We start from the raw sequence: 19,830 nt of genomic DNA, 5'->3' as shown, positions 1-19,830 counted from the left end.
AAGTGTCCAAAAAATCAGTTTTGGGTATTTCATTTAATTTTGTTGCATGTCTCAACTCTCCACGTGGTCTGGAAAAATTATTACTTATTACTTTCTCTTCTAAAGTGGTTGTTAAGAGTGGCTATTAAATAGCAACTACTTTAAAACTAATGCTTAGTTGTACCTGTATAGTAAAGCAAATTGATCAATTTTTGGAAAAAAAAAAAAGTTAATAATTCCAAAACCACATAAATACTAACTGGTAAGTAATCTGAACTTTTACATCTACCAAACACGTAGTGCATAATTTCATATCATAAAGTATCAGTGTGTATGGTTATGACCTTGATGCACAAACTTTTTTTTCTTTAGTTACAGAGGTTACGACTGTCGGAGCAATTTATTTTACACTCAGACGGGTGAAATTGTATACCATGTTGCTGCAGTGGGAGTGGTGTACAATCGACAGCAGAACACACAGCGCTTTTATCTAGGTCATGATGATGACATTCTTTGCCTTGCTATTCATCCCTTAAAGGACTATGTGGCAACAGGCCAGGTAGGAAGTGTGTTTACCTGCAGTAAGACTTTTGTCATCACTTTGAAAAGCCTGTTTTGGAAAAAGGAGGTCCAACCTACATTTGTTCCAGTGATGGGATGCACTTCTGTTGCAGATGGAATAATGCTACAAACTGCAACATAGGAGATTTTTTTGTTGTTTTATTTTTTTTTTCCAGTTATATATATGGATTCCTCTAGGACTCTTGACTTTTATCTTCAGTACACCAGTACTTGAAAGTTTGACTTTTAGTATGATTATTGCTATGATAATAATTACTACCATAAAAATAATTATTATTGAAGTGGAGGACTTAAAACTTAAAGTTTTGCTTATGACACACTTATTATCTTAAGGGAAGAGAGCCAGCTTGTGGGAATGGTAGTTGTGATGCTGCAGTAAGTTAGTAAATTAGTACTAAAAAAAATTTGTTACTGACATATTCCACATAGTTATTGAAATATTTGCCAACATTAAAATTTTAAACAACTTTTGAATAATTGACATGAAAAAATAATAAAAAATAATGAAAAAAATTAAAAACAGTTTTAAAATATGTGTACTTTTAGGTGGGTCGAGATTCCTCTATACACATTTGGGATACTGAAACAATAAAACCACTCTCAGTACTAAAGGGCTATCACCAGTATGGCGTTTGCGCTGTTGATTTTTCAGGTAATAAATATCTATTTATTTGCATTTTCTGTACATCACTTATTTATATCCGTTACTGTACAAAAGAGTGAACTAATCTGTTCTAATGAGAGAAATTCCTTTGTACTGAAGGTTTTATATTAAAAATATTCTCCGACATCAAATGAGTGAGGCTATTTATAGTGACCATTTATTAAAAAGAACTCCTGTGGAGTCTTAAGCATAAAACTTTTTTCATGGTTAACATGGGATAAATATCAGAGCTACTGAAAGATTTGACACCATTAACAAGTATAGGAATATTTCATGAACTTCCTAGTGTTGCTTCAGTGCTTTGCTGTTCAGAAATGAGCAGGGATTTTCAGAGTGAGAAGAAGTACTCAGTGCAACCTGTGATGAAGAGTTTTGGCAGCTGTGCCAGCAACTGGCTGAGCAAAGGGCTGAGCACAAACACAGGATATCTAAGGGTAGTGGATAATTCAAAAATCTGAGAGTGATGGTTGTAATATATTTAACTTTGAAAGTTGTGATGTTTTGCTACATTCAGTCTGTCACAAAACCATGACAAGATCTTAATTGTTAAATTAATACAGACTTAACCTAGCCTGAAATTCTATCCAGCTGACCACTCAGGTTTAAAAGCAGATGACAGATGTGCCTCTAAGCACAGCATGTGATATGATTGCTCACCTGTTTCTTTATCTTCCTTATGATATTTCTAAATGAACAAATGTTCTTTCATATAATTTCTTATTATTGCAGCATGAAATTATCTATCTGTCTATCTACTCTCTCAATTGTAAATTTATTTTTCTAGCGGATGGAAAAAGATTGGCTTCAGTTGGAATAGATGACAATCATACTATTGTACTCTGGGACTGGAAGAAAGGAGAAAAGCTTTCAGCAGTAAGGTAGGAATTTAACATCATTTTAAAACTTTTGCATAGAATTAGTCTTGGGAGACAGCGAGTAAAATATATTACTTAAAGAATGAGTTTTCTAGAGTTTCTAACACTTAAGTTATAGCATTTGACACACCCTAAATATTCCTTTTGAATAAAAATTGAAGCTCTCATGAATTCTACAAGAATTACTGCAGGGGAAGCTCAAATGCTGAAGAATTAAGACAAAACTAAATTTGTGTACATTTCTTTTATGTGTTCTGAAATAATTCTTTAAAACTCTATGCACTATGCACTTCATTTTGTCACTCCTGTAACCTTTTGTGCTAAAAATTTGTCAAAGGTTCTGTACATCTAAACTATCTAATACAAATTTGTAAACCTGTCTTGTTTTTTCTCCCTAATGATCCTCGTTTTATGGTTCTCTTCAGTATTTCTGAAACACAGATATGTGCATCCCTCATTCTTTACTCAGTACCGACACTGATCTAATTTGTATTTCTTTGCTGTTTTTTTGGGTTTTTTTTTTCCCCGAACTTTCTTCCCTCTCTGAACCTTGTAAGCATGTCTGCTTCATACGGTTGCTGGTCTTTGAGTCACTGACCTTGTCTGATAAAGAAATGTCACATCCAGCCCTCAGACTGCACTTACTTGCCTTTCTCATGATGCTTAAACCTTTTGGACTCTGTACTTAGCTTGTTTATTTTAATTCGCTTTCTTCTTGAACCTACAAACTGCTTTTTTATAAATGAAACTTTATCAGTTTAGACTCTGAATTGTTTTTTATCTAGAATAGAATATTTGAGAGCAGCAGCTGTACTTTACAGATCACAGTATGAGTTTAAAAAGGACCCAGTGAATGGTCTTTGCTATTAATTTGTTCAGTGGTCTGAAAATCTCTGAAGGTAAGAGTTTTGCTGTTCTTGTCCAGGGACTAATAACTTGTAGCTCTTCAGCATTTTGAATAAAGAAAACTAATAGTAATCATTTATGTCCTTGCGTAAGTAGTAAATGTATTGACTGCTGTTTTTTAAACTCAAAACTGAATCAAGGCATTGGCCTTATGTATCTAGGAGCACAGTGGGATACCCAAAACATACAGCAAATTTCACTGCTTCTACAAACAGCTGAAAATTCCATTGAAAATTGATATAACAGCATAATTTTGATTCTAACTAGAAAAATAAAAAAACAAAAGGTAATTTTTGTTTATTATTAAATGGTAGTTTACTTTCACAATGCAAGAATGGTTTAAATAATACCTAGAACTGGATGACTTATAATTTTATGGTGAGCTCTCAGAGGTTTAAACACAGTGTAAATGCATCGATTTTAAATAGATATTTTTGTAACTAAAAGGCCACCTAGTGGATTTTTGAAGTGAATTTCTCACTTTTGGAAATGGAAAGGTAGTGAGAAATGGAACAAGATTTGGTAGATTCATTCTTTGACTTTCTTCCTTTTCATAAAAAAAAATATGACTTGGCCTTGTTGAACTTAATCAGGTTGGCATGGGCCCGCCACTCAAGCCTGTCCAGGTCACTCTGGATAACATCACTTCCCTCTAGTGTGTCAATTGTACCATTCATCTTGGTGTCATCTGCAAACTTGCTGAGGGTGCACTCAGTCCCACTGTCCATGTCACCTACAAAGATGTTAAATAACACAGGTTCTTATTTATTTTATTTAAAACAGGAAAATATTTTGCTTTGTATTTCAGGGGAAGCAAAGATAAGATTTTTGTTGTTAAGATTAATCCTTATATGCCTGAAAAATTGATTACAGTTGGAATTAAACACCTGAAATTCTGGCGTAGAGCAGGTAAGGTAACTTTGGAATTACAGCATTTTCTGTTATTTAAAGTATAAATGATACATCTTCTAAAGTGTACTTCATGTATGAAAGGCAGATATTTTCTCCATATACCTCTGTAAGTTAGCTTCTTACTAGTTCTAATAGAAGTAACACTAATGGCAATTATGGCATTGCTGATTCTATCAATTTTCTATGTTAGAGATGCAGAAATAGAATAATTTGGACTTTGCGCTGACTTCTTTATACGTAATAATGATGTAGCACACTATATAGCATATATAGCACATCTCAAAATGTTGCTGGACTGTAAAATAGTACAGCGGTTTTTGGAAGAACAGTTTGAGCATAAATTGTGTAAAAAGGAGACAAAAATTAAAGAGGACACATCTGCCAGTTGAGACCTATTGTTTTACAAGCAGCTATAGAACATTGCAATTAAAAACCTAGATAAGGAGCTTACTTTTTATCTGCTTGAAAAATTGTGAACAGTAAAGGAAAAAAAAGTAAAGAAAAGGCCCGTTCCATGATGTTAGTTTCAAATTTATAGCATCAGACTTCAAAAATGTTATGAATACAAATGGGCTACAGAAGACTAACTTACTAGCGCTCTAAGTATTCAAGCAGAATCTATGCACATGAGCTCATTTAAATCCATGCAAAAGTTTAATTTTAGAGAAAAATCTGTGAGGAGAAAAGTGGTATTAACTTTCTCAGTTCATGCTGCAAGATTGTCCAAAAGGTGAAGTCTGTGTAAATTACTATTTTAACAGCTGTGCTTGCTATCTTAACTAAGATAATAAAAACAGGAAATATGCTTTTGAGTTAAAAATGTGAAGTCTCTGAAGTCTGTGTCAGAACAGCTTCAATTAATGTGAGAAATGACACCAAAGCATATAGTTTGGATTAAATTTCCTCAGTGTCAAGAGATGGCAAAAATTTGAGACCTTTCCTCAAACCCTGGAACTATGAGAATGGAATTTCTATGAACTGTAGTAGGTATTAATTTTGTTATTATGAGCTGTTTTTGTTTTAAACCAGGGGGAGGACTAATTGGGAGAAAGGGCTGCATAGGTGCAATGGGAAGAGCCGATACAATGATGTGTGCAGTATATGGCTGGACTGAAGAGATGGCATTCTCTGGAACTTCCACAGGGGATGTTTGTATCTGGAGAGATGTGTTTCTCATAAAAACTGTCAAAGCACACGATGGTCCTGTGTTCAGCATGCATGCACTAGAAAAAGTAAGTTAACAGCTATAATTCTACGTAAACACTTATTTTTACATCCAAAAAAAAGCCCCTCATTTATTCATGATGTTCTGAGAATGGCAGTGAACAAATAATGTAAAAGATAATGGATGCTTTCTGTGAGATTTCCCAAGGTCACCGTCTGAATGAAAAGAGGATTATTCTGTTAGACTCTGTTGCCCTGCCATATTTGTGTGCACAACAAGATTTATTTTTAACTTATTTTTATGTACTGGCATAAGGCATAAATGCAACCAGATTGGAATGAGGAAAAGGACTCCATTTTTTTTCTTTTTTTTTTTTTTTAAGAGGTGCTTCACACATACTGCTAATAGCCCTGTATGAGAGATTTATTTATTTATTTATAATGTCGTTTAACTTTTTATTATTTTCAAACTAAGCATTTTCTTGAGGTCATGATATTAAATATTTTGGAACACTAAATACAAGGTGATTAGGCATGACTGAGAATTGTATTCAGTTTTAACTGAGATCATGCCCTCACATTCTGTGCTGCAATTACAGTCTATTTCCAGAAGCTTTCAATCTGTAGGCTACTACTGGGTTTCAACTTCTTTTGAAAAGCCTTTAAACATGTGCTTAAGTGTAAATAACTCTACCAGTTAGATTACCTGTATACTTAAAGTTTTATTATGTTCCATTATAAATCATTACTCCACCTTCTAATATCAGAGTTTCACTACAGAAACTTCAGACAAAGCAAGGATTGTTGATGATAATTTTTAAGTTGTAATAACACAAATATACATATATTGGATGATTTAAACACTGATATGAAGTGTGACTTGGAGTAAACAGATGAAATGCAAAATGAGTACTTAGGCTAAGTATCAAGAAAAATACTTTAATATGTCAGACAGTTACAATACTTTTTAGTATAGTAGAAGCTTATTGGATAGAGTTTGTAAATCCAGTCTGTGTACCTGAGCCACATAGAACTGTAATGATTTGATCAGGAGATCAAAAAAATCATTCTATTGCTCCTGATTTTTTTCATCTTTAAAACGTGTAGTTCTGTGCATGTGCAATTACAGTAATTTTCAATATAATCAATTTTCAATATTGGTAGAAATCAATGAAATATTAATGAAATATAGATTCTATCTTGTGGTTTTTTATTTTATTTTTTCATTTTTCAGGGATTTGTCACTGGAGGAAAGGATGGGGTAGTGGCTCTCTGGGATGATACTTTTGAACGCTGTCTCAAAACCTATGCCATCAAAAGGGCTGCTTTGGCCCCTGGGTCGAAAGGTAACACATCAGATTTATCCTGTTATTTCTGATTCTAGTTCTGGTTCTGATTTCTACTTAATAGGAAACTTTTTCAGTGAAATTGCTTTTTCCAGCCAGGGAAGATCCACGTTTGACATAGGAAATACTAATACTTGAGTCTTTACTGATTCTAGAGTCATATTTCTGTTGGAGGGGAGTGGTATGTTGTAGTGTCTAATTACACATTTATTGAAAGCAGATCTTAGTATTTATGGAGAATTACAGAATCATTTAAGTTGGAAAAGACCCTTGAGATCGTCATGTCCAACCGTCAACACTGCTAAGTCCACCACTAAACCTTAAGCACCACATCCGCATGTTCTTCCAGAGGTAGTGATTCCACTGTTTCCCAGGGCAGCCAGCTGTTCAATTTAAGTGAAGTTTTTCCTGATAACCAATCTAAACCTCCCTGGATGCAACTTGGGACCTTCTTCTTGTGTACTGAGACTGTATTTTCATGTCCTATTTTCTGTATTATCTGCTTGACTTAATTGATTTAACCTGGAGTCTCTTACCTTCCAGGTGTTTTTTGTTTGTTTTTTTTTAAAAAGTGACAACCAAAACATCTTTTCTGTTTCTAATCATGAAGTAATTTTGTCTGATTTCTTTGTTGTTGTTGTTTGTCTCTTTTGGAGAAGGAGTCTGCAAAGGAAATGGAATTTAGAATTGTGTTTAGATTTGTAATGCATTAGTACATTTCATGACTTTCTGTAAATACAAATGTGTTTTGAAATTATTATTATTATTTAATTCTTATTACTTTAATTTATTATTGCTTATAGTGTTGATTTATGGCTTTCCCTGTTACATTTTCTGGAGTGTATGTGTGGGACTCATGCTCTTGATATTCTAAATTTATTTTTTTTTCTGTGTTTTAGTGTGTATGACTTAATTTTCAGAAATCATGAATGGGAACACTTATTAAATAAAACATTCAGTTACAGGTTATCTAATTTTCCTATCAGTTCACTGAAATCATAATGTATTATAAATACTGTTAAGATAGTGATATAACTGATGTTTATTTCACATGTATTTTTCACAAAGATTACTAATGAGTCAGGCTGATTAAACTGCAAAGATGTTCTATTTAGAAGAAAGCATAGTGGCAGTTGCTTTATATAGGTGCTTTATTATGGGAAAAGATAAAGTCCCCAAACTGAAGTCCCCAACTAGTGTATGTTCTTCCCTCCACTGGGCAATTGCTAAAGTGTTCCATATGAATCCAAACATGAGTTCTGATGTGCATAAATAGGTTTTTGCTTCCTACTGAACATCTTTTTCTGCAATGGGAAAGTAATGTGTACTTATTAAAAATTTTCTTTGAGGCATAATCAAGAATCTTGTGTCTTGTATTATTTTTAATGTTCTAGGACTCCTCTTAGAAGATAATCCTTCTATTCGTGCCATTTCCTTAGGACATGGTCATATTTTAGTGGGCACAAAGAATGGTGAAATATTGGAGGTAGATAAAAGTGGACCAGTAACTCTTTTGGTTCAGGTATGTAGATATCAGTCAGCTACTATTTCATTTTTCAGGTTTGAAATAACAAGCATTTTAATTACCAGTGAAGTTAGCAAGTTATTATTTTTTCTCACATTTTTAAGGCTCAGATAAACCAGCATGATTCTCAGATAAGCGAAGTTCACAGAATTGCATGTAGAAATTTATCAAGTTCATTCTATCTGACTAAAATTGTATTGCTGTTTAAAAATGAGATACTAATCTTACTAATCTGTTCTGACTATTTGTTAATGATATTATTTTTAAAAATATTTTTTTGTTTTAAGTTTCTTGTCATAATTACGCAAAAAAAAAAAATAAATAAATAAAAAAAAATCAGTTTTCTCTTGCCATACCATACAGTGAGCACTGTCTACAAAACATGTTTTTTTCACAATGTTAACTTAAATAATATATGTAAATACAAGTCGGTGCCTCTTTAATTCACGTTTTATGAGTGACCAATGCAATATGTAAATAACTGGAGTTTTTAAAGAATGTATTACAAATACACTGGTAGAAATTACTATAATATGCACTTCTACTGTAAGTAGTAGGGTAGGACTTTTTTCAGGTACACTGTTTCTGTTCAGATACCTCTTTATTGTCTTGTAAATATGTCTATTCTCACCTGGTGGTTTTGTCTTGTTATTTTCTTAACTCCTTGTTTTTATTTTTTATTTCAGTTTGGTACGTGGAATCGTCTGATTCTATTTTTTTTTTTTTTCAGGGTCACATGGAGGGGGAAGTTTGGGGTCTAGCTACTCATCCTCATTTACCCATTTGTGCCACTGTAAGTGATGACAAAACCTTAAGAATATGGGATTTATCTCCTAGCCATTGTATGTTAGCTGTTCGCAAATTGAAGAAGGGTAAGATACTTAGTATGAAAAAAAATGTACCAGAATTCAGTTCATACTTTCTTACATGATGATTCTTCCAGAAACAGGATCAACTTGATCCTTTTCTGTAATTATTTTTTGCTGCTGTATTCATGAGTTATGTAGTGCTTTCCTAAGAAATCTGTACTAGAGATTTCTCTGTAATACCGTTCTTAATCCACTACAGCTGTAAATAATATTTAATCAATGAATTAACAATAAAAGTTGATCCAGTGACATAAACCTGCCATATTGAAGACAGTAATGGTTGCATATTGGGACAGTCAAGGAATTCAACTCCAGAAAAATTCTGAAGAAAACTCAGAATAGTGAATTCCTGTTCTTTATTATTATTATTATTATTATTATTATTATTATTATTATTATTATTATTATTATTATTATTATTATTAGAGAATATTAGTAGAATCCACAAGGAAGAAAAAGAAATACTAATCATTTACTATGTAATAAAACTCTGGTTTTGACAGATGAAGAATACTCTGTAAATAATACCATATAAAGAGACTGTTTTTAGGATTATACTGTGCTTGCCTTAACCAGCTTTTAAAAAGACATATAACTTGCTAGACAAGGGGATGTGATAGGCTTCGTGTTTGGAGTTCAGCAAAGAATTTTGATCCACACTTTATAGGAAGCTTAGATGAAAATGATCTGGATACTAACGAATTGGAAGAAAAGTGAAGGGCTGCCACAGGCAGGAGTGGTAATGTTAAAAAAGAAGGTTCAAATTAGAGCCTACTGGAGTCTTAAAGCTGATATATCTTAATATTAGCAATATTCACAGAAAAGTAAGATCTGTGATGATCTAATTCACAGATGAAACAAATTTTGAGATGGTTTCTCAGTCTTAAGAAGCATGCATGTACTGTACAAAATAAGGTGGATACTCTTGCAGAATGCAGTAATAGAAATGACATAATATTTGTAATTAAAAAAGGCAATATAAGTGTAAGAAAAATGTCTGTTGAGCTGAAGAGAAATTGAGGAGTAGGAGATTAACAGTATTGGAGCTGATCATAGGATGACAAGTACATGTAGTAGTAAGGTTTTGCGTAAAAGATAATGAAGTATTCATGTAATTTACATGAGAGTAATCAGTATTTTTGGTGTACCCTCATCTGTGTTCACCTACACTGAAAGCTGAGTGTAGACAAAGAGGAGCCACAGAGTAGTGAATGAAAAGCTTTGTCTGATGGTGTCAGCTTAGCTGGATAAAGGATTGCTGACAGCAGTTTTTTTAGAGGGAAAGTAACAGGCAAAAAGTATTTATACTAATGGAAAATTCTGCCATGGAAACTAATGTGTATAAGCTGACCAAGTGAAGATTTGACATGCTTAGTGAAAGGGTTATATGACAAAGTGACCATGAAAGCAAACAACTGGATTGTGTGAATACGGAAGATCTTTGCTGCCTAGTTTCTACTTTCTAAAGCAAAAGGTAAAATAAAAATAAGATGTAGATAGACAACAGTGGCTAAATTTTATTGTTAATTTAGATTAAATGTTTATCAATATGCAAATCTAATCTGAGATTCTGGAGTTGAGCACTTATAATTTACCACTGGCACTATCACAGATGTAGAGCTTGGAAATGATCTTGGCAGCTTCTATAATACATCATTAAACTATATACTAAAAAAACAGCTTTTCTTTACTATTAAAAAGGGGGGGGGTGGGGGGGGGGAGATAAGAAAAAAAAAAAAAAAAAAAAGGAGGGATTATCTGCTGTAACCATATCTGAATAGCATTTATTTATTCATCATAGGGGGCAGATGTTGCTGTTTTTCTCCCGATGGGAAAGCATTAGCAGTTGGTCTAAATGATGGAAGTTTTTTAATAGTTAATGCAGATACCCTGGAGGATCTAGTCTCCTTCCAGCACAGGAAAGATGTTATTTCAGAGATACGATTTTCTCCAGGTAAGTGATCTTAAGTGAAGATTTTTACATTGAAATTCTTCAAACAAGCTTTAGAATCCTTAAAAGATAAATGCAGTTTTGTAGTACTCTTTAACATGTCCAATGTAGAAGTCAGCAAGACTGATATTAACATTATGAAAAGTATTGGTTGTAAAGTCCAGTGTTTCTCATTCAAGGGTGATATTCTTAGAATAGGTTTGCTCAGAGCAACCTCCTAAATGCAACTGTAAGATTTTTAAATCATGAGCATCAAGCAGACTTCCTAGGGACCAAAAAAATGGGTTACACTTTGAGCTAAGTTTAGATCTAACTTACGTTATTTTTAGCTAAACAGAATGCTTGCAACTTGGTTCCTTTTTTCTCCTCCTCCCATCCTCCCAGCTTAACAATCCCAGTGAAACCAGTGTTTGCAAACAATGCAGCTCTTAAACACTGAAATGTATGGCCTAAATAACTAATACTGTTTCAGTGAAAATACTCTTCTGCAGGCAAAATTTGACATAAATAACTGATAGAAGATCTCATAGAAAATTGCTTTCTGGTTACTTCAGTCTTACCACTTACCACCATCTCATAGTTTAGTACTAAACATATGACAATAATGGTTGTATATTTCCTAGTGAAATGTTATTTAATATCAGTATTAGTTTCTCAGAATCTGTGTATGAATTAGCAGACATGTCAAAGAAATCTGACACAAATATAGCTGAATTCCAGGAAGATCTTGTTTCTAATGTACAGACCATTAAAGATTTTAAACATGTCTCATGTTTCTACTGTTGCGTTTTAGGAGCTGGAAAGTACTTAGCTGTGGCATCTTGTGACAATTTTGTTGATATTTACAATGTAATGAGCAGTAAACGAGTAGGAATCTGCAAGGGGGCCTCCAGTTATATAACACACTTGGACTGGGACATAAGAGGTAAGTTATAATCATCTGAATTGTAAAAATGTTCCAGAAGATTGACTGTATTACAGACTGAAACAGTAATTTCCATTGACAACATGAATTTTTGATGTTGCTAACAGAGCTGTTTTAGTTCCTGAAGATGCTCGCAGCATATGAATAAATATAAAAGCATGATTTTTTTTACTCCTACTTTTTAGAAGTTGTGCAACTCAAGTAATATAGACTGCCCTTATAAATTATTATATATATATATATATATATACATCTTCTATACTTATCTTTTGTCTTTTGCTTCTTAAATAATGCACTGCAAGCTGTAGTTGCATCTTAAGCTTAGGAATATGTATTCTTGAATATTGTTAAAAATAACAGTGCTTTATTCTTCGATCTTAGTATATGACTCCTGGATCTTAATTCATTATCACTTTAAGTATTTTCAGTTCCATTTCATGAAAAAGCTTAGCAGTGCTATCATGTAATCTCTCAGTTCCTGTTCCTCCACAGAATCACCTTTGCTAATGTCCCATTTGAAATTAATTTGAAAAAAATGGTGGGTATTGGCTTCCTTTGAGAAATTTAAGAACAGAAGGAAACAGGAAGATTAATTAGAACTTTGTATGAAAAGAAGTATAGAGGCCAACAGAAATTGGCTGTTTGCAATCAGGCAGCATGTGTATTTCTCAAGCCCAGGAACATGTGCATAATAGTCAGACAGTTGCCACTAATTAGTTCTGAATCATACCCGGCACATTTTGTCTGCTGTGTTATGGGACGACCATAAGGAGAGTAAAGCGGTGTGTTACTGCAGTTTATAGAGAGTGTGAGTATAATGGGTAGAGTGATACAGAAGATCACACTTCAGTTCTGTTAGTTATATATGCAACTTTTAAATGGAAACAAATAATTTTGAGTATGTGTCTATTTTAATTGAACATTCTGATTAATGTTAAGATACCTTATGTAATATTTTTATAGGGAAGCTCTTGCAAGTCAACACTGGTGCTAAAGAGCAGTTGTTTTTTGAAGCTCCTCGTGGGAAAAAACAGACAATTCCTACTTTGGAGGTGAGGAAACAATATCTTCTTACTTCGTTTGCAAATTAGAAGTAAGATGCAACAGGCTGTCCCACATAGAAGATGTTGTATAAAAGCACAACTCGTCCGTCCTTCATGCTTTTTTTTGCAAATTGTTCAATTAAATAATATAATTGAGATGATAAATTATGTAGGGACTGTTGTATTTATTTCTTCTGTTAAGAAATTGATATCAGACTGAGTTGTGTGCTTGTGAAAATCTGATAAGCCACTAATTAGTACCTAAAGGCCTTTGAAAACCTACTGCAGAATGCCTTGCCTTTAAACTTGTTTTGAAAGACCTCTTATCCATCTTTATATAAGGGATATATATGTAGAATACATGATATGCATAGTCATGTTTATTATGTTATAGGTTTAATATTTCATTTTTCTCAGATATTATCAGGATCATTATTAGAGCACAGAGAGTGAAAATGTATAATTTTCAGAGTAATTGTTTCTGTGAGGTTGAAAAGCAGCCCTGAAAAACATCATTTGCTCTTTCTAGGCTAAAGTGACAAGGTAATTTTTTTAAATAGCACATCCACAGGGTTTGTGGATGTTACTAAAGTTAAGGCTCTTAAATGAAAATTTGAATGATACTAGTGGTTAATATTAAAATATTATCTTTTAGATGGCAAGGACTTATTATTGAAATCAGATATGGAAGAAGACTGCTTAGGAAGAAGCATGCTCTGTCTCAAACAGGTTGTTTTTATAGGTAGAAAAGATTGGCTGGGCATCATGGACAAGTGTTTTGGGCTCTTGCTGTGAAGGAATCTGGCCAATAATTGGTGAAGTCACAGATGTAACTGCTTCGTGCCTCACTAGTGATAGTAAAGTATTAGCCACAGGAGATGATTTTGGATTTGTGAAACTGTTTCGTTACCCTGCTAAAGTAAGTAGTTTTCAGCTGTGCATGTAGAAGATTGGTCGATTAAACTACCTTTTAAAAGTATTTGTAAAAATGTAAATATTTACCTTTGGAAATAAAATAATGCTTTTAGGATGTTGTCCTTACAATTGAGGGAAGTTACTGAATGTTGCAAGTTTGCAATGTATTAATCTGTCAGTTACTGAGAATGACTATTCCAGGTCAGACTAAAGATCCATCTCACTGTGTCCAATCACTGACAGTGGCAGCTGTGCGGACAAAAATATAAAAACGTGACAGATTTGAAGTGGTACTGCCTCAAATTCTAGCAATTTATTGGCCAGTCACTTTCTAGTAAAATATTTGGCCTTAGTATCCACAGTGTGGTTTTATCGGTGTATTTTTAGCCCCTTCAGGTCTTTGTAAGGCAATAAACAATTCTTTGTCACTTGTTTTCATATCATTCATGATTTTATAGATACCCATTCTGTCCCATCTCAGTCTTTTCTTCCCTAAAATGAGTATCATTAACTTTATTTAATAATGTTAACATAGCAAAGTCATTCTAGAAGAATATTTATATTGCTTTTTGAGAACTTTTTCAGTTTTCCTATATATTTGTTTGTTTGTCAGTAAATATTTCTTCAATTTTAAATATTTTACCAAATGCACAGACATTGACCCAAAATATTCTGTACGCATTTTATTCTTGATCTGCTAGATTATCTTCTCTCTTGCAAAGCACAGTGCAGCATTTATTGCTGGAATCTCTTAATAACAAATTCTTAGATGCTTGACATGGAAATATGGTTGCATTCCATAACTTTGCTAGAGAAAAGGAACTTGGCAAATCATATCATACAAATGCAAAATGGCTAAAACATGAAGTGAAGAAGTTAAGTGGTATAGAACAAAGATGCACTGGCAATTTGTTTTGGTTTGATCAAGCAGACAGCCTAATTTTTTGTCTGTCCTTTTTTTTTTTTTTCCCACGTAGGGAAAATTTGGAAAATTTAAGAGGTATGTTGCTCATAGTACCCACGTAACAAATGTCCGTTGGACCTATGATGACAGTTTGTTGGTCACTGTTGGAGGAGCAGACACATCTTTAATGCTGTGGACTTATGAGATGGAAGGACATCGGGATAGCCGGCAGTGTGACAGTGAGGAATCTGACCTAGATTCTGAAGAAGATGGAGGTCGGTAATAATGCATAGAACTGGCTGGATTATACTGTCTTAGAAAAACTGTTTTTTAATGGAAAACTGCTTTTTTTGAAATAACTTTTTCATGTGATTGTTGTAATAATAGTGAAGATGCTTCAAAACATTAAGAAAACGTCTCTTTGAGGGAAAGACTATTGTAAAGAAGATGATGGAGAAATTTGATGTGGTGCTTTGAGTTAGATAGTATAAGAGAATCTTGACATCCATAAAATTAAATATTATAGATGATGATTATAGATAACATCCAAAAAATTATAGTAAAAAATAAATTCCTAACAGTTTAGATTTGGACATTATTTATGATGGAATTATGTTGAAATCCATACAACACTTATATTGATCTTTTTCCATGTTTCCATTGCAGATATTTCCATAGCATAAAAACATCACAGTCTGAGGTAGACTAATGTTCACGTATTGTTATGATTTTGCAATAGATTAGATTATACAGTGATAACATACTGGTCATTTTTGCCATGCTTAATTTTTCCTATTACATGTGTAAGTCCAAGGGTTCATGAGCCCCTTCTGTCCTTCAAAGTGCAATTTTCCTTCTTTGTAGACTCCTTAAAAATTTTTAAAGTCGTCTTGCTAATAATCAGATAATTTTGTGTAGTATGTAAATTTCAGTTTTCAGTGAAATCTGTTAGATGACCAAAGAGAAAGTTTTAAATATTTGGACAAATGTGGGACTTGGTCTTTCTGAATCAAAAATGTCAATCTTAAGTTTTTGTTTGGCTTCTGCCTATGAGTAGTCAACACAGCTTTGCCCAATAAGCTTACCTGTGCTCAAGTGCTTTATACAGAATTCTTTTAAGGTATGTGTTCAAATATTTTCTAAGAGAAAGCAAGATCCATTATTTAGAAAGACAATGACAACATTTTCCATGAAAATTTCTCTTTATCATGTCTTGTTAATTTTGGAATTTTAGTTAGATAATAAATGCACAGAATGTTGCAATTAGTAGTTTTGTTTTTTTAATGAAATGAAGAATAACAACCCAGTCACTCTACCTTTGATCATGTCTACTATACTGAGTATAGCAAATATATTCTTTAGGGAATATGTTATTATATATTAAATATATTATAATATATATAATAATATATTAGAACCTTGTGGATAGATCCTGAAATTGACAAGAACCAGATGCTAAATCTTCCAGAACTAATAGCAGGTGTCATGCAGCCAGGTGCTTTTTAGTTGCTTTGAGTAACAAAACAAACAGAAATAGGATTGCTTCAAATGTCACTTGAATCTTTCTTAATAGTTCCCCAAGGATGTTGCAGGGAATTTGATTTCTTAGAATGTTTTCATTAACAATATTCACAATTCCCAGCTGCTTTCCTTCCTTTTTGTATTTGTTTTTAATAAGCTATAATTGTACACTGCTTCACTGAAAGATGCACAAATTATGCATCTTTTTTTCTTTGTTTTGATTCTGTTCACTTTATTTTTTTTTAGGTTATGACAGTGATGTGACAAGGGAAAATGAAATTAATTACACCATCAAAGCCTTATCAACAAACATTAGACCAATGTTTGGAATTAAGCCTCATCTACAACAAAAGGAGCCAACCTTAGATGAAAGGTAATTGCTAAATTATAATTCTAGCCAAGAAAGCAATCTGGAAGATAATTAATAGTAAGATATAATCATATTGAATTATATATACATCTAAAAGGGATATGTATGAAAAGAATGGAAATAATTTATTGGGGAAAAAAATGTTCATCAGTTAGTTGACAATGGCTAAGGACTAGGCTGTATCTTCTTTTCAGAGAGAAGACTGCTATTGATGTATATATACTTCACTATATACTTCACAAATATACTTCACTGTATTTGAGGAATTACTTGAGATAGAATTGAAACAATTGCTGTTGTTTGTTAATACTCTACCTTTGAAACTTTTACTGTTTGCAAGTGATAGCTAGTGATGTCACTGTAGGTAAGAACCTGTTCAGTTGTTTTATTTTAAGACAACTTTCAATTGTTTGTTTTTGCCAAGTGGAGTTGACTAATTTTTCTGATTACATCATGTTTGTATCTCCCTGTAATTTCTTCATTTATTTGAAAAATTGTGTCTGTTGTGTTGCTACAGTTTTATTCATGAGTCTTGGAAAATACAGTTGATTGCTTTGCGTGATTTGGAGTTCATAGAATCCTTAGAGTTGGAAGGGACCTCTGAAGGCTGTCTAGCCCCCTGTAGTGAACAGGGATACCACAGCTATGTTGGATTGCCCAGGGCCTTATCTGGCCTTACATTGAGAGTCTCCAGGGATGCGGCATCAACTAGGAAACTTGTTCCAGTGCCTCATTGCACTCACTGTAAAAGACTTGCCTTATATCTTACCTAAATCTACCCTCTTTGAGCTTGAAACTATTTCCTCTTGTTCTATCACCACAGACCATACTAGTTAGTTGTACCTGGTTCAGTAGTGTATGATTTAGAAGAGAGAGGAACTACTGGGGAGCAAATAAAGTTAGACCAGCACATAAAGTAATTGTAAAATAAGGCAACGGGGGAACACTAGTATTAAAGAGAAGAGTAAAAACAAAAAGCAGTTTAACAAGGTTGGGAAGATGTAGAGAAGTAGCAGATGGGGAACCTGCAAGAATGCGAGGTGATATGTTACGATGCATTGTCTCTTCCCTTAGTGAAGCTGGCAGATATGTGACGCCCTCACTGAGAAATGCAACCTGATGTCTGTGGGGGTTTTGGTGTCTTTTGTTTTTATGTTTTGTCTCTGAAGTAGGAAAGGGATGCATATAAAGTAATGATCCCTGTTTTTCATTTAAAAGGAAACGCTTTCTTTCTGTTGATTTATTGGATTATTTTGATGTGGAAATCAAAAAAAAAAAACATAATACATCTATTATTATATATGTATATATATTTAGTTCTGCTATAGAAAGCTGTGGTTTAATAATGTTAAAAACGAAGCTGTACACCTCTTGTTTTTCATTCAATGATTGTGTCTTGAAATTGATGGAGCTGTGGTTTTCGTTTTCATGTAGAATACTAAAGAAAATTAACTTTTGAGTAAGTCAACTAGGTTCTGATTTGAAATGCATGAAAACTGATGAAAGTACTCAATTGTTTTTGTTATTCAAAAGCTTGGGGTCCTAAAACTTCAAATGGAGAGGAAAGACATTTCTGTGAAGAATAAAAGCATGATATGGTTCCTGTGTGCGTTTTAGCTTCTGAATTACTGAAATTAATAACATTACTTAAGATTGGTAAATGTCCTCTTAGGTCTATTTTCATAAATACTAATTTTTATTTTACTTTATATTCTTTCTGTTTTGCTTCCTATGAAGGCAGGGGGTAGTGAGGTAAGTTCAGTTGCACAGAGTGCAAGATATTTTAAAAACATATGCAGCTGAAAAAATAAAGCTATACGTTGAAATAGAAGTGAATTTTTTCACACTCTTCTATGAAATAGTAGCTTGTTACTGGTTAGGAGAGACATATGAGGCAAAGAAATTGCTCAGTCTGAGTTAATAAGAGTGGACACTGAATGGAGTAGATGGAAGGAGATGAGCAAATCTCATCCTCTCTTCCTCAGTACTCTACAGTGGCTAAAAGCTCTACTAGTTTATTATGCAATTTTGTACTTGCGACAGTGTTATTGTTGATGCCCAACATGGAACAAACAGTGTGGGGAATAAGTGACAGAGAAACCTGAAATGTCTGTACTATGTCTGCATCACCATGTTGGAGCTAAAAAATAAAAACATCTGGGAGAAGAGGGATGTTACTAACTTGCCCTGTAGTGTTGTGCTAATGATTATGTAATATTTAAGGATCTGACCTGATAGCTTCACCTATCATTATTCTGATGTGCTTGCATGAAGAAATGAGCTTTTGCACATATTCAGTTTCACAGAATCACAGTCAAAAACAGACACCTCTGCTGCACAACAAATCTTTAGGCTGCAGATCACCTTTCCTCTGAACTGCAGATTTTACTGCAGACATGAACAGGCCTACATTAGTTAATAGAAAACACATCTTGTAGCTATATGGGCCCTGTTTCCAAAGTGAAATCATACAAATTAAATGTAGTTTCATTAATACATACGTATTCTTCTTCAGACAACTAGGCAGAATTAAGAAGGCCAACATCTTTGTCCAAATTTTAGCTCATACCATAAATTTAGCAAGTTGTATCAACTCCTATTTTTATGCTTTTTAAAAGTGTTCAACTGTAAAGTCAGCATTTCTATGTAAGCCTTACAGTGCATTTCTTCTTTTTTTATTTATTTGCTGGGTATTTGGCTTTTTGCTTAGAATGTGGGTAGGGACATTCCACATGATGTAGGCTTGTTACACTTGACTGCCTGGCATTAGAAGAGAGAGCTTTTGAATCCCTGTACTCTATGGAGCACAGGGTGCACACAAATCTAGTGTATACTTCTGAGAACATTCATTTGTTTGTTTTACCATTGAGTGAAAGAGTTTAATGCTCTATGAGAAAAGAATGAGACAGATAGATACTACCAGGTAATTGATTTCTAGGTCTATGTAGACCAGTGTTACTGCATGGAATTGTGGCATCTTGTTTTGAGATTTTGGATAGTTGAAGTGGAACTTGTGAAACCTGGCTGAATAATGAAGTTCTGTTCAGAAAGAAGAAGGAATGACTGCTAGGACTACGATATTTTCATATGCAGAGTATTAAGTGAGTTAGGTTAAATCAAAGGAACACACATACCTGAAAATTCAGTCTTCTGCTGCTACCTTACAAAAGCATCTGTGAGGCTGTGAGTTGCTCGAGTCCTGTACTATGGCCTGAAATCAGTCACAAATGACACTGCTATGTAACAAAAGTTGATTCAGTAAAATTAGTTTGATTATTAAGCTGCAAACTCGATCTCACCTTTTGTATAGTGACCTAGATTTAAGAACTGTGATGACATAGGAAATCAGAGGTCTAGGCCATTTAGTCTATTAAAAATG

At 33.5% G+C, this 19,830-nt stretch overlaps 1 protein-coding gene across 9 annotated transcripts in view; it reads left to right on the top strand.

Annotated features, from left to right (window-relative positions):
• Window positions 1-19,830, top strand: part of EML5 (EMAP like 5) — an 86,855-nt gene that overhangs the window by 44,510 nt on the left and 22,515 nt on the right. For 6 of the 9 annotated variants that reach the window (XR_014947258.1, XR_014947257.1, XR_014947259.1 and 3 more), the window contains exons 14-27: window positions 352-538; window positions 1,108-1,213; window positions 2,010-2,103; window positions 3,815-3,915; window positions 4,948-5,150; window positions 6,317-6,428; window positions 7,823-7,950; window positions 8,684-8,825; window positions 10,624-10,776; window positions 11,567-11,698; window positions 12,662-12,750; window positions 13,484-13,660; window positions 14,634-14,835; window positions 16,328-16,454. Coding sequence is in view for 6 of the 9 variants with exons in the window: in XM_015865293.3 (XP_015720779.1) it covers window positions 352-538; window positions 1,108-1,213; window positions 2,010-2,103; window positions 3,815-3,915; window positions 4,948-5,150; window positions 6,317-6,428; window positions 7,823-7,950; window positions 8,684-8,825; window positions 10,624-10,776; window positions 11,567-11,698; window positions 12,662-12,750; window positions 13,484-13,660; window positions 14,634-14,835; window positions 16,328-16,454 (1,953 nt within the window). In the remaining 3 variants the exon portion in view is untranslated. Of the gene's footprint in view, window positions 1-351; window positions 539-1,107; window positions 1,214-2,009; window positions 2,104-3,814; window positions 3,916-4,947; window positions 5,151-6,316; window positions 6,429-7,822; window positions 7,951-8,683; window positions 8,826-10,623; window positions 10,777-11,566; window positions 11,699-12,661; window positions 12,751-13,396; window positions 13,447-13,483; window positions 13,661-14,633; window positions 14,836-16,327; window positions 16,455-16,968; window positions 17,725-18,188; window positions 18,204-19,830 lie in introns of those variants that run through there. The other 3 variants (XM_015865289.3, XM_085550512.1, XM_085550513.1) reach the window with 3 other exon arrangements.

The sequence above is a fragment of the Coturnix japonica genome, chromosome 5, assembly GCF_054131305.1.
Source record: "Coturnix japonica strain WE chromosome 5, WE-NBRP24, whole genome shotgun sequence".
Classification (NCBI taxonomy): Eukaryota; Metazoa; Chordata; class Aves; order Galliformes; family Phasianidae; genus Coturnix; species Coturnix japonica.
This window is presented reverse-complemented; position numbering and strand designations above follow the sequence as displayed.